The 14388-nt window shown below is 47.7% G+C and overlaps 1 protein-coding gene and 1 long non-coding RNA gene across 2 annotated transcripts; one reads left to right on the plus strand and one right to left on the minus strand.

Annotated features, from left to right (window-relative positions):
* Positions 1-192: 192 nt before the first annotated feature.
* On the plus strand, positions 193-7445 carry LOC133346340 (uncharacterized protein KIAA2026-like). The gene is made up of 7 exons (XM_061557835.1): positions 193-1103; positions 3230-3436; positions 4365-4645; positions 5113-5366; positions 5835-5999; positions 6253-6925; positions 7156-7445. Exons 1-7 carry the CDS (start codon positions 574-576, stop codon positions 7443-7445), a joined length of 2400 nt encoding a protein of 799 aa, XP_061413819.1. The 5' UTR covers positions 193-573.
* Positions 7446-7628: 183 nt separating this feature from the next.
* On the minus strand, positions 7629-12127 carry LOC133346550 (uncharacterized). The gene is made up of 3 exons (XR_009755572.1): positions 11937-12127; positions 9450-9563; positions 7629-8796 (listed from the first exon to the last, which is right to left on the minus strand). It is a non-coding gene; the product is annotated as an uncharacterized LOC133346550 (long non-coding RNA).
* Positions 12128-14388: the final 2261 nt, after the last annotated feature.

A 14388-nucleotide genomic window follows, 5' to 3' on the forward strand; every position in this document is an offset into this window, starting at 1 on the left:
TTTTATTTTATTTGTATTATTTTTATTAACTTTATTATTTTTCTATCGACGCGATTTTAACCGAAAGAACCAAAGAATACGGAAGGGGGGGGGGGTCAACGTTGAAAGTTGCGTGACGTCACAGTCAAAGTCACCCACACGGGAGGGGGGGAGGGGGCGGGGGGGTTAACGGACTCACCCCGTAGCAAAATGGCCGCCTGAAACGCACGCACATCGCCCCCCACCCTCGCTTGACGTGCTTGGTGCGAGTTAAAGCAACAAAAATGTATTTAAAACATTAAACGCAAATACGTGACGAAAAAAATCAGAGGCGGACGAATTACAATGCGCATTTAAAATGCAATCGCGGTCTGTTTAATTATCTCCGAGTTGGCAATGGGGTCTGTGCCAGAGCTGAGTTCCCCCCTTTGAAACCTTTCGCAAAACAACACCGGCGGCTGCAACTTCTCCCGCGGAAACTTCACTGCATTTCGCCTCAACTACAGCCCGAATTACATCCAAAACCTCAGCAAACCAACAAGGATCCGCGCGACAACCATTCATGCGAACAATATACTGCAATTTCCGAACAAAATGAGCGAAAATCCCGCCTCGCCGGATCCCGTCGCCGAGGGGGCCGATCCGGCCTGGTCGCGCCGCCTGGATAGGTCGCCCTCCCCACGGCAGGCGATCCAGGCGAGCACGAGGCTTTGCAGACCGGGTAGGCCTCGTCTTCGGTCCTTCGACAACAGCGGCGCCAACAAATCATCAACAACCTCCCCAACCAAAGCGGACACGCAGATCCAGGGTCTCAGCCACGAGCTGCAGCTGGGCTACCGCTTGCTGCAGGACTTCACCACGGAGCGGTACAAGGCGGTGGGATCGCACTTCTTGGGGCCGGAGTACGCGGCGGGGAAACAGGCCGCTGCGGGCCCCCCCGTTTGCCTGGGCGCCATGCGGGAGAGGTTCACGCGGGGCCGGTACGCGACCCTGGCCGAGGTGGTGTCGGACCTGCGTCTCGTGGTGGAGACTTGTTACCGCGCACGCGGCGTGGACCACTGGCTCAGTAAACGCGCTCAGCGCATGGAGCTCATCCTGGAGCAGAAGCTCGCGTTGCTCTCCAGGTCAGTGGTGATGATGATGATGATGTTGTTGTTGTGTGTTAGTGGCCACGGGTGAGTGGATGGACTGGGACCTGTCATGCAAATATGGAGGTTTAATCTGGGAAATGACATTGTGTGTGTGATAAGTTGCGAGTGAGGGTTGGTGTGTACGTGCGAAATAATTGTGGGATATTGTTTAAGATGAACGTATATCCTGTGACGTGTGTGAGCGGCCTGCGACCCGTCATGGGAATGTGGAATTGCCGTCACGGGAACTTACAACTTTGTGTGAGATGTGTGTATGGGTTTGAGAGCGATGCGTGTATGTATGACCTATAGACCCTGTGTTGTGTCGTGGGAATGTGGAGGAGTACTGCAGATTTGTATTGCTGTGTTCACTGAATGTGTACGAATCGTTTTTCATCTTGACTTAAAGCTTTCGTGACTGCAAGAATTCATACTCTTTGGGTCTTTCGGTAAAGTCAAAGAGTAATCGTTCTTCATATTGGAAGCATCGTTACATCACTTATTATGCCGTGTAACGTCATCGGAACATTGTGGCGATGGCGATTTGGTAAACGTTTGTGTCGTTACGTTTCTGTATATTATGGGTGCATCGATTTCAAATGTAGAACTGTAATGATGAATGAAGATCGTTATGAATGCATAAAATACCATGCTATATTCGATGGTTATCGATGCATGCCTGTAATCGGCGAATAATATGCTCTTACTTTTATAAAGGTGAATTAAGCACCTAGCCTGGTACAAGCGCTGCGACGACGTCACGTCGGTTGCTACAATTCGGATTAACCCTTTCCCATTCCGATGATACTTATATTTGATATTTTTTTAAGGCTCGTTCGTATTGCTGTCTCATTGATATTCAATGTTTCCTTTTTTCCACCATTAACCGACGCCTATTTAATATATTTCCGAATATTTTGATCACCCTAACATCAAATTATCGCATTCACTATTCGATGTATTTATCCTGCACGTAATCTATATATATGAATCGTTACACTCTTTTAGTGTAGTAAGTGTGATTACGTTACGTTGTGGATATGTGTGTGCGATTTAATTATAGACGACACATTTCGAATGACCCTCTTAACAATTTATTGATTAATGAAAAATCCACAGCTCCATATCTTGCAGAGGAGGCTTTACATAATACATTTACAGGTATTGAGATTGGTGAGAGACATGCAAAGACTTTGTAATAAAATGTTTTCTCGATAATTTCTCCCCTATTATTTTAGTGTGGCTTCCATGAATGGATCGCCCTGTTTAATGAGGGTGATTATATGTACAGTATACAAGAGTATATATCCAGTACATGTCAATCATATAAAACAAAATACATTGACAACAACAATCACTTTTTTAAGCTAATGGATTTCTAAATTGGTTTGTAATTTATCATGAAAGCAAGGCAGTGTAAGGGAAGTGCCCAGGCTCATCTCACATTTTATTTTGCTCATGAATGCATGTTAATGCTCATGAATGCATGTTAAGTAAAAATATGTTAAGTCAATTTATCAATCACTGCATGTAGCAAGCACAAACCCAATGCATTTCTATTGTGACTGGTCACTGGAAACTTGTTTTTATTTTTGCTAGCAGCAGAGGGCAGTGCAGCATAATATATCGTGAATCCATACTAATCAATATGAAGTATGATGAAACCTCAACCCACATGGTATGGAGAAGTCCTCATTAATCTGTGGATTGACAACAGCGGTGTACATGTGGATTTTCCAAAGTTTCCCACCTCACCTCTCTCAAATTCATCCACTGCCCTTCATGTGCAGTCTGCTCCAGCAACCAAAGCTTTTATTAAAGCTCCCAGTTAACCTTTGCTCAGTGGAAGGTCTCTCCAGCTTCTCTGTTGCCTCTGTGATCTGACATACAGGAATGCCTCACTTGAGTTTCATAACTTTTTCAGAAGGTTATCTGACTGGTCAATGCATATTGGTGAAGGTGAGGCCTCTTAGATAAGATATCACTCGCCACTGACATTCGCCATGGCCGGGAATCAAACTCAGGACGCCGGGTTCATAGCGTAGTTTTGCGATAATCATTGTGCCGCTGCGCCCCCCTTTATTATTAACATGCATTTACTTGTATTTTCCCCCCTCCAGGCCCCTCCGAGAACAGACCTCGCTGTACGCCACCACACACGGTCGCTATGGCAATGACGATGACCGCTCGCCGGGCCTGGTATCGTCGCGCCGGCGAGCCACAGCGCGCTCTGCCTACTCTTCGTCTCCCACCGCCTCTGCAGGAGAGTCAGCCATGTTGACGGCAATCAGAGCCGAGGAGCAGCAGAAGGCACGGGACGAGAGACGGTGACCATCTCACCAAGATAGCAAACACAAAGCGGAAACTGAAAATGTTATTTTTTAAGTCATTTCCTCGCCCCCATTATATTCCACTTGCCTTTAACCAAATGACCCAAAATGCATCTCATCTCAGATCTCAGGAGTTAAGCAGATTTGAATCTGGATGGTGCTTGGATTGGTGGCCACCATGCATATAACAGGTTTCATACGCTGTCACCGAGCTACATGGTGGTCAGTAGATGGCAGTTATGATGTATTGTTGAGCTCACCATACTTGACAGCATTGTAAAGTTTGGTCAGATAACCCCCAGGACCCACACGGTGTGGGGAGGCCCTCATATATTGTTCAAAGGGCTGCACATTGACACACTCCCCTTGCGCTGATGGTCATGTCATCGTGTTGTCCTGACACGATTACACCTCAATTTGGCATTCACAATGAGCAGCGTGACATCGTTCCGAAGAACTGCCCTGAAAGATGTCACACTCTGAGCACAACTTATGATTGCTTTTCATATGTGGCAACCGCATGCCAGTGAAATGCAGTTAATTCCCAGCTGTCGAATTAGCCAGATTAACTTAAATGTTTTTGTATAATTGTGTTTTTTTTAAACCCAAATTGAGACCATCAACTTACAATATAAATAAAAAAATATAAATTAATAATCTTAAATAATTTATTTTCCAGTACGATTGCAATTACTGTAGGATTTTAAATAGTATTCTTACAAGAACTATGTATTATAAAGTAATTCTTCAGGAAAAATAATCCCTTTCTCCCCCCTTGCAGCTTGCGTGAGTAGGAGCATCATAAGTTGAAGGAAGAGAACCTCCACTACTCTTATCCCACAGTAACTACAATCATTATAAAGTAATCCTACAGAACTAACTTGATTATAATGAGTCATCTCTCCTTCCCTTCTTGCTTGTGCAGTGTGCGTGATCAGGAGCGTCGTGAGGCGGAGGAGGCCAGCCTCCGCCACGCCGAGGAGTGGGAGCACGCCCTCTTCTCCACGGCCGCCCCCCTCGTTCCTGAGGAATTGTGGGAGCTGCCGGCTGTGGGCCATTTCCTTTGCCTGGCACAGTCAGCGCTTGGGCTCCCGGAGTTGGCATTCTACGAGCTCGAGCGCTGCCTGCTCATGCCCCGTGCCAGCTCCTTCCTCGCACGCATCATGACGGCGCTGCTGCTTCCGCCGCACAGAAGGCACAGACACGGTGAGCGAGGTGGGGGATGGTCGCGTAGGTATTGGACGTGCAGGTGGTACAGCTGCACTGAGGGGGCCCACTGACCGGAGGAGCCCAGGCACCAGGCTATGAAGTGGGGGGGAAATTGAATAGAGGTGCGGATCCAATGTCATTCCTTGCACCATAGCTCATACCAACCACACTACACCACTGTGTGGTGGTGAGTGATGGTGGTTTTCGAGTTTTATGTTGGTGAGTGCTTTGAGTGACAGTGGTGAGTGTTATGACATGTCTTCCATGTGCTTCCCATACGCATCTCTCATGTTTCAACTATGCTTCCCTTGGCTTTTTCTCATTGTTTTACCCTTGCTTTCAACCATGTACTATCATACCTCCCCAACACTTATAATCTCTTCCACTTTGCCTCTTTTTCAACATTGTCGTCTCCTACCCTCCCTTTTCCCCCATGCATCCCTGCTCACCCCTACCGTGCACAGCTCCAGGAGGAGGAAACAGCACGGGCAGCGGTGCTGGCGTTGGGCGCAGCATGAGCTACGCGGTGTGGGAGCGGCGTCTGCGCGAGCGTGTACGCGCGTGGTACGCCGACGTCGGCGCCGCCCCCTGCGCCGCTCTGCGCGCACGGGCGCTGGGGCTGCCCCCGCAGCTCTTCGCGGTGCTCGGGGAGTCGAGCCCGCTTGAGAGCCGGTCCTTCCACCAGCTGCCGCTTGCCCAGCGTGTCTGGCTGCTCAAGGTGCGTGGCAGGGAGAGAGAGCGCACGCACGGCCTGGCCATGTACAGCGAGGCCTATGGCTACTTTGGCCCAAACACGGCCTGTTGCATATGGCCCACAGGCACGTGAAGCCTACTGCTTTGAAATGAGCCACAGGTGTTGTTTACACATCACTCCAGGCATCTTCGCCCCACTAATCGGGTATTGGAGGGGAATATTTTTGACCTGGCAACGTTGTGTTATTTTATTGCGGTTAATCACTTATGGTACTGTGAGCGCCTCTTTCAGTGACAAAATTGACTGATTTGTGTGTTCATGTGTGGTCTGGCAAAGGTATTTGACAAGCCTATTCCTCTTCCCACCCCTCTACTCATTTTCCTCCACTATCTTGCTATTCCATCCTTCTTTCACCTCCATTTATCTCCCCACTCTCCTCCCCTCTCGTCGCTCCATTTCTCCCTCTGCCCACCCCTCCTCCCCCCCCCATAGGGCCTGTGCGAGCACGTGTTTGAAACTGAGCGCTCGGTGCAGGCGGCTGTGCTAGCTCAACCCATCCATGAGTGCCGCGAGGTGGTCTTGGGATACGACGCCCATGACTTCTGCTACATCCACTTCCCACAGTTCTGCGGCCTCGACTTCCGTGTCTACAAACAGGTGACCTTTCACCCCAATGGATCAAGGGTCATGAGTGACAATAGTAAGAATGTCAAGAATGCAACAGTAGAAGTAGCATAAGAAGTTGTATTATCATTATGATCATCAGCAGCACCAATAGTAAAAATATAACCATAATCATCATAACTAACATCCTAATTGGCATCATTAATATCATCAGCAACAGCATCATCATCATTACACACACTTGATCCCATCTTATAAAGCAACCTACTTGTACTGCCTCCCACAGGCTCCCCTGGGTCCGCCCGCCTACCCACCTCCTGCCATCCACGTGCGACGCCATTCAGCCACATCCGGCTTCGGCTCAGCCAAAGCAGATGCATTCTCTACCAGCCCAGGGGCGGCATTGTCAGCTAATGCAGCTGTGTCGGCCGATGCATCTCCGGGTGTGAAGGCTGGCGTCAAGAAAGAGTGGTGTCTGGAGAAGGGTGGTGGTGATTGTGGCCGCACTCCTTGTAGTGGTGGTAGTGGAGTTGCTGATAGAGGTAGTAATGCCACTGAAGGAGTTGGTCGTGGCTGTGGTGATTGTGGTAGTGAAGTTAGTGGTGGTGGTAACATTGACGTAGTTGGTATTTGTGGTGGTGTCGTTCATAGTGGAGTTGGTGGTTGTCATCTTGATGGTCGGCTAAGTGGCGGAGGCGATTGGGGAAGCAGTGGTGATATTGATGGACTTGAAGATGGAGTTTCTAGTGGTGGAGTTGAAGGTCCCTGTGCCTCGTTAAGTTCCCACCTCATCAATGGCCTCCGTTTCACCACCCCTGCCACTACCTCCATCTCCTCCTCCACCTCCTCCAACACGATGAAGATGATGAAGAAGATAATAAAGACATCGTCTTCACAGCAAAAGGGTCACGGCAAGAAGAGGAAGAAGCGGAGGAAGAGGAAGATGGCGCAGATGAAAGGTGAGCCACCTCTACAACTTATCTCAATGCCTGCGATCCAGCGCACTGCTACTACTGCTGATGTGACTGGTGCTGCCTTTGCTGCTACTGATGAAATTGCTGTTGCTGCTGTTAATGAAAATGCTTTTGCTTCTGCGTGTTTCCACTGCTGTAATTTTAGTTTCTCCTTCCTGCTACTTCTGCTGCTGTTGCTGATTTTTTTCTACTTTCTCTTTCTACTACTGCTGCAGAATCACGTCAAGATGATGTGGAAATGTGGTTTGGAGGAGGAGGTGAGGGTGGTGGTGGTGATGGTACTGATAGAGGTGATGGCAATGACGCTGGCACAGAAAATGTTGCGGTCGCAGTCAAAAAACGGAAAATGTCAACCAAAAAGAAGGAGAAAACCCGCAAAGGTGAGAAGAGAGAGACAAAGCTGGGAGTGGTGGCAGTGCAAGCTGGTGATCCAGTACTACCGTGGAAGCCAGGGTTGGTGGATCTCGTAGAGATTTGTGAAACTCCCAAACTCATTGGGTTGTGACTTGGCCAAGAAATGGCAGTAGAGCAGGCGTATTATTTGGGTCTTTCGGTAAAGTCACGTAGATAGGTTCAAAGAAAATAAGCAAAAACTACGACGTTTCGATCGCAACATAAGCGGTCATCATCATCCTGCTGAACCTATCTACGTGACTTTACCGAAAGACCTAAAGAATATGAATTCCTGCAGTTACGAAAGCTTTAAGTCAAGATTTAGAGCAGGCGTGTTTGTGAATCCATCTTTGTGGACCTTTGGGTGTTATCCCCTAGTATGGACGGTTGGTTTTCTCCGTGTACTTTAGTTTCGTCCCACATAAACTAAAACCCTCCTGAATGAATGGACCTACTTGTCTGTGTATGTCTTGTGCATTATTGTGTGTGTGTGTTTTTAGTAGTGGTTATCGCACTGCACTATCACCTTGGTGACCTCTGTTCGATTCCCAGCTGCAAATAGCCTCAGTGGCAAGTGGCATCTAAACCTCTCTTGGGTCTACCCGAGGTCAACTCAGCCTTAAATGAGTACCTGGTGTGGTGTGTGTACATCAGCACTGGGGAAACAAAGATAGCCACACATGATTCTGGCATCATCACCCCCTTGTGCAACGTACCAGCCTGTTAAAGGCTATACAGGGGATCTTTGTTTTTTTAGCAGTGTATGTGTGTCTGTAGTGTGGGTAATTAATTTAACATATATGTTTTGAGTCTTGAAGACCCATTTTTAATTGAAACTAACAGGGATATTTTACTTTGTTTAGGAAAACGTCCAGCCAGCGCAAACCTAGTGAAGAAACTGAAAGAGGGAAATTTGTCTCCTACGTCAGAACCACAGTTTAAGGTGAGTGATGGTGATAATGTTGATAACCAGGCCGATAGTGATGGATGCACAGGGACGTGACTTTACCGAAAGAACCAGTCACGAAAGCTTTAAATCGAAAAAGATTAAAGTCTTCATTGAGGCTCAAATCTAGGAGACTCGGTTTCTGGATCTTGAGACTCAAGAGAGACCAAATTCAGGATCAGAGACTTTATTAACACTTTACTGAAAGAGGCCAGATCTCGGGATCTTAGAGACTCCAGAGAGATCAGAACTCAAGTAGACCAAGTCTCAGGATCTTGAGACTCATCTGTGTCTCAATATATTTTGAGTCTCGGTTCCAGGACACCATGTTTCAGGCTCATGAGACTCGGGGAGACTGAGTCTCAAGCTCTGGAGTCTCATTTGGTTCTCAGGATCTTGGTAGTCAGGATATTGAGGCTCCTGTGTCGGTCGTGAGTGGAGGTGAGGTTCTTCTGCCCCGTTTCCCTGCCCTCGCTGCTGTCAGCTCGTGTGCAGAAACCTGCAGGACCTGAGGGATCTCATCGCAGAGGTGGAGAAGCAGAGGATGGAGGTGGAAAGTGGCGTTCGAAGAAAAACGGTCGGGTTGACTAATGAACCACCGATCAATACGCCATACCAAACACCAAGCCATGTACCACACACAGTTTTTCTTTGGAAAGACTTGCCCCTGTCAGAGGAATGTGGAATTGTACCACTTGCTCAGGACTGGAAACAGGAAATGAACACAGTCCCAGCCTCATTGGAGGGGGGAGACACTTTTGAGTGTGTCTTTGTCTGCATACACATATGTGTCTATGTGTGTCTATATATTTGCATGTATACACATATGCAAGTTTGTGTACATATTTACACTTTCTAAATCTTTGTTATTGCTATCATTAACATAACCAACACCAGCATAAACACCACTATGTCCATAATCATCACAACCACCATAACTACCACCATTATTATGACCACCACCATCATAACCACTACACCTAACATCACTTCCATAACCACCGCAATCATTGTCACAAACCATCATCATCTCCAAAATAACCATCGCCACCTCAAAAACCCAACACTACCATTATCCACGAGCACTACAATTACCACCGTCATAACTCCCAAATCGAACGTCGTTACCTCTGTAACCACCATCCCAACCACCCGCGACCTCTAACCCACCTCCCGTGTGTGTCTTCGCTACAGGAAAAGAAGTCATTCAGGCGAAGGAGGGTGAAGGACCTGCACGAGACTCTGCTGCGGCTCCTGAACGAGCTGGTACCCTGGGAGCAGAAGCTGCACAAGGCAGCGCACAGGATGAGGTGAAAGAGAGAATCGCTCAGACCCAGGGCTCAAACCCTGAACCCTGAACCCAGGGCCTCAGGAGCATGGCCAGATTCAGCAGTGTGGAAGGGGCAAACAAACGGGACATTTGTCATAGGGGCACACACAAAATTAATAGATTTACTAGCGAGAAGTACCCGGTGTTGCCCGGGCGAAAAAGACAGACACACATTGACCTACACATACTGACAGACATTGACCCACACACACAAAGACATCGACTTGCACACACACACATGAGCTCACACACAGACATCGACTTTAGATACACACACATGGAGTTACACACACACTTGATCCTCACACACACACATCGACACACACACACACACATCGACTGACACACAGACACACAAAGAAATGGACTAAGACGCTCACATGGAGCTACACAGACACATCGACTCACACACACAGACACATAGACTCACATGCACACATGTACTTAGACGGACATAAATATTAAGAAATGTACTATTTTAATTGTAAAATCTTAGTTGTCTACGCACACACAAAACACGCATACACATTGACTAACACACACACATTGACTGACACACACAGACACGTCGACTCACACACACACACATATCGACGCAGACACACATAATTAGTTAAAATTGAAGTAACCTAATTGTTAAATATTAGTTGTGTACACACACCACGCACACACATTGACTAACACACACACAGCGACTGACACACAGAGATATCAACTCATGCACACACACATCGATTCACACACACATCAACTGATACACACACGGACATAGACACACAAATGGTGGCAGACACGCACATGGACTCACACGCACACAATTACTTAGACACAATAAAAAATATATTAATGTTGACCAAGTACATTTTTAAATCTTAGTTGTCAGCACACAAACATTATGAATGTAATATTTGCAAAGTGATTCTTTAAAATTCATGTTTCTGTCAACGTTAGTTAATAAGAATATTATTAATGACCAAGGTATTGAAAGAATATTAGTTGTGAGCACACAAAAATCTGTTTTTATATTTTGAAGGAAATTATTAAAATAACAGGATTATATGTACGTGAGTTTAATGAAAGATGCAAGGAAGATAAATATTAGTTGTTCACAAACAATATTAATGTAATATTATCAAGGTGGTTATAGAAACAAAATTTTCTATAAAGGTGAGTTGACAAATAATAAATATAATAATGACAAAGTGATTGTTAAAATATTTGTTGTGAGCAGGCAAACAAAAATAGTAGTCTGCACACAAACATAGTTAATGTAATATTAGCAAGGTGATTCTTAAAAAACTGGGTTTCTATCAAGTTGAGGTTAGGGAAAGAAGCAAGGAAATGGTACTTAACATTGCCGTGGTGAGGCCTAGTCCCGTGCAGAGCCCCCGTCCTCGCCTAGAGTGCGCAGCCGGCCGAGGTGTCACCTTGGCAGGCTAGGGGCTCGGCCGCTCCCCCCGGCCGTGCTACAATAATACTATCTAAGCGCTATAATAATATCTAGGGGCTTTATAGTAGTAACAGGACGCGGTGGGGAGAAGAGGACATCACACTGTGAATAAATAACCTCAGCGTTTTGTGTGCTTTAGTTGCATGTTTAACGCGAATGAAAATTTGTGCCGATCGTGTGTGCGTTGCTAGGGGCAACCCCTGTCAGCAGTGCAAAGTGTAGTTTTATAAATGCTTATAATACTAATGTGTACGACTTACCTCATAGTGCAGGCAAATAAAAAAGGCCGCACACCTCCAGCAATGGCGCGTGTGGGTTGCTAGGGTCTAACCGTGATGAGCGTTGTGCGCATGCTGCGTTGTCCCACCCCGAGCGGTGAAGGGAAATAAATAATTAATGGTGGAAATATTTTAATATAGAGAAATCGCAAAAAACGCTATTTAAACTAATTTAAAGGTGACGGATGGGAAAAGGAAATAGCGCTTGCCCACCGTGGGGCTTACGGCGTGGTACCTGGCTAATTTTATTTTACGTACACCCCATCGTTTGAGAGCCAAATCCCTCGCAAGCGCGCGTGCGCAGACAGACAGACAAAAAAATATTTTTATGGTAAGATTTGTAATAATAGAAGCGCGACAGTTTATTCATACTGAGGGAATTCTTGTTAAACTCAAAGGTGGCCAGATTTTGTGTTGGCCACGCAACCCTTCTTCGTGTGCTATGCTGACCTTCATATATGCTTGCTAACAGCACCTTCCCCAACAGTCTATTAAGGCTATATGAGAGATCTTTGTCATTGTACGGGAAGGGGAGAGGATAGTGGGGAAGAGGGTCTTGTCTGCTCTGGTTCCTCAGGTCAAAGATACCTCACGTTTACCTTGCCTCAGAGGTGCTGTAGTTTCCGACATGGCCATTAGAAACCAATCAGGCCATTATGAACATCCGTGTGCGGTCTTCGCAGGTCGAAGATGAAGAAGGAGTTTGATGATTTTTCGGCACGGGTGGAAAGGGGTGACGAGGTGGACGAGGAGGAGGAGGGAGAGTGGCTGAGCGAGGACGACCTGGGGAGACGTGTGAAGGAGGAGAACGAGGAGGAAGGGGAGGTGCAGGGACCGCAGACTGGTGAGACAGGACTTGGCATTATAATCATCATCATCATTAATATCATCACCATTGAGAACATCGTTAATAGTAGGAGGATGTCCTAGATTATTATTTTTGTCACCACCACCATCATTTCACAACGACAAAGATTAATTGTGTAGCTAAAGTGCTGGGCAAGTGCTGCTCGAGAGATTCAGTGAAGGCCAGCACAGCCTATCCCAGTGCTGATGTTTAAATACTGAAACAGGTACTCACATAAGGCTGAAATGACCTGGGTGGTGCCCATCACTAGTCCAGACACCACTTTCCATTCATTTAGGCCGTGCCCAGGGTCATTCTTAGCACAATGCATTAACCACCATACCACCTCTACTACCACCACCATGATTACTATTATCACCACCAGCCCCATCATTTTCACCATCACCAGCACAACAGTGGCCACACCATCTCCACCATTTTTGTCATCTGCACCATCATCGTCAACACATCCATGCCCACGGTCATCAACATATTCATTGCCACTCTCTCCACCACCATCAATCACCACCATTACCAACAACACCTCCACCTTTGGCATTTACATCCTCACCACAACCACTACCATGAACATTTTCATTGCCACCACCAGCACTTACACCATCACTATCGCTGCCACCAGCAGCAATACAGCACATCTCACTGTGTCCCCTCCGCCCAGGTAAGTTGCCGTGCCTCATCCCCGATGGAACCTCCTTCGACGATGGCTCAAACGACTCCTTCTCAGCTCCAGCTTCCGACCCGGAAATGGTCGCCCTGCACAACGTGCGCCTGGCATCTCGGCGCAAGCGCGGCCGCACTCTCTCCACGACAACCACTGCCACAGCTTCAACAATCACCGACATCATTGCCACTCCCTTAACACTACCACCCTCGCCCAAACGAGCACGCACAACCACCGCCAACGGCAACCACTCGGACACCAGTGACTTTGACGAGGATGAGGATGATGATGAGGACGAGGAGGAGGAGGGTGGAGAGGAGGATGGAAGAAAATGGATGACATCGCGCGCCGACTCCCCCACGGAAGTTTGGACGCCACCCAAGTCCTCCCATCGCCGTCACAGCAGTGGAAAAGTCAAGGATCGGTCAAAGACGAAGAGTAAAGCGAAGAAAAAGGGGAAAGGTCTGACTGGACAGCTCGCTCGGGACACTCCTGCAAGTAAATCTGAAAACAAATGTGAAGCAGAAGCTGGATTCAGAGCAGCGGCTGGAACAAGCGCAGGAAAAACAACAATTGCTGGAACAGGCGCAGACGCCGTAGCTGTAGCCATATTGAGCCCAGCTTCAGTGAAAGATACAGGAAACATGACTGGAACGGGAGCCGGAACTCAAGGTGGGGCCATAGCCAGAACCACAGCCGGAACAGGAGTTTCATCTGGAACGGGAGCTGGGTCCGTTGCGGAGAGGCCGATGCGACTGATGTACCGGACGGCAGACGGGCGCCTGCTGCCGATCGACCTGAGCGGGGGCCAGGTGAGGGTTGTGTCGCAGTCGACGACCGACCCACGGACAGGCCAAGCAGTCGTGCAGCAGGTGCTGCTGCTGCCACGCAGTTTCCTGGCACAGTGCCAGCAGCAGCAGCAGCCAAAGCAGCAGCTGCAACAACAGCAGCAGGAGGAGAAGGCAAAGCCAGGGGTGGCAGGCCAGGTGGTGAAAGCATTGGTAAAGACAATGACAATTGGACAGACGCAGAGTCAGATACCAGGGCAGGTTAAAATCCAGACACAGTTACAGACTCAGACAGTGGGACAGACTCAGACCCTGGGTCAGATTCAGACAACAGGGCAGGTTCATACTGTGGCACAGACTGAAAGCCAGACATTAGGACAAGTTACGATCCAGACACCGGGGCACACTCAGTTAATTGGACAGATTCAGACACTTGAACAGACCCAGCCGCCTGTACAGATGAATGTCCAGATACCAGGACAAGCTCAGACATTGGGACAGACTCTTCCAATAGGACAGATTCAAATGCTAGAACAGACACAAACAACAGGACATATCAGGATCCAGACAATGGGACAGACTCAGGCATCAGGGCAGACTCGGATGATAAATCAGATGGGTCACACTCAGAGTCACACCCCGGAACAGATTCAGACACAGACACAAGGACAAACTCAGACTTTGACGCAGATACGGACCCAAGCACTGGGACAAACACAGACACCAGGACAGAT

The sequence above is a fragment of the Lethenteron reissneri genome, chromosome 24 (genome assembly GCF_015708825.2).
Source record: "Lethenteron reissneri isolate LAM-NWPU_2019-01 chromosome 24, ASM1570882v1, whole genome shotgun sequence".
In the NCBI taxonomy this organism is placed as follows: domain Eukaryota; kingdom Metazoa; phylum Chordata; class Hyperoartia; order Petromyzontiformes; family Petromyzontidae; genus Lethenteron; species Lethenteron reissneri.

Bases quoted from the DNA above. Each gene is read 5' to 3' on its own strand.
- LOC133346340 (XM_061557835.1), top strand. From the start codon at position 574: ATGAGCGAAAATCCCGCCTCGCCGGATCCCGTCGCCGAGGGGGCCGAT. The intron at 3,437-4,364 runs GTGACCATCTCA...TTGCTTGTGCAG, and splicing joins AAGGCACGGGACGAGAGACG to TGTGCGTGATCAGGAGCGTC. The intron at 6,926-7,155 runs GTGAGCCACCTC...CTACTGCTGCAG, and splicing joins GAAGATGGCGCAGATGAAAG to AATCACGTCAAGATGATGTG.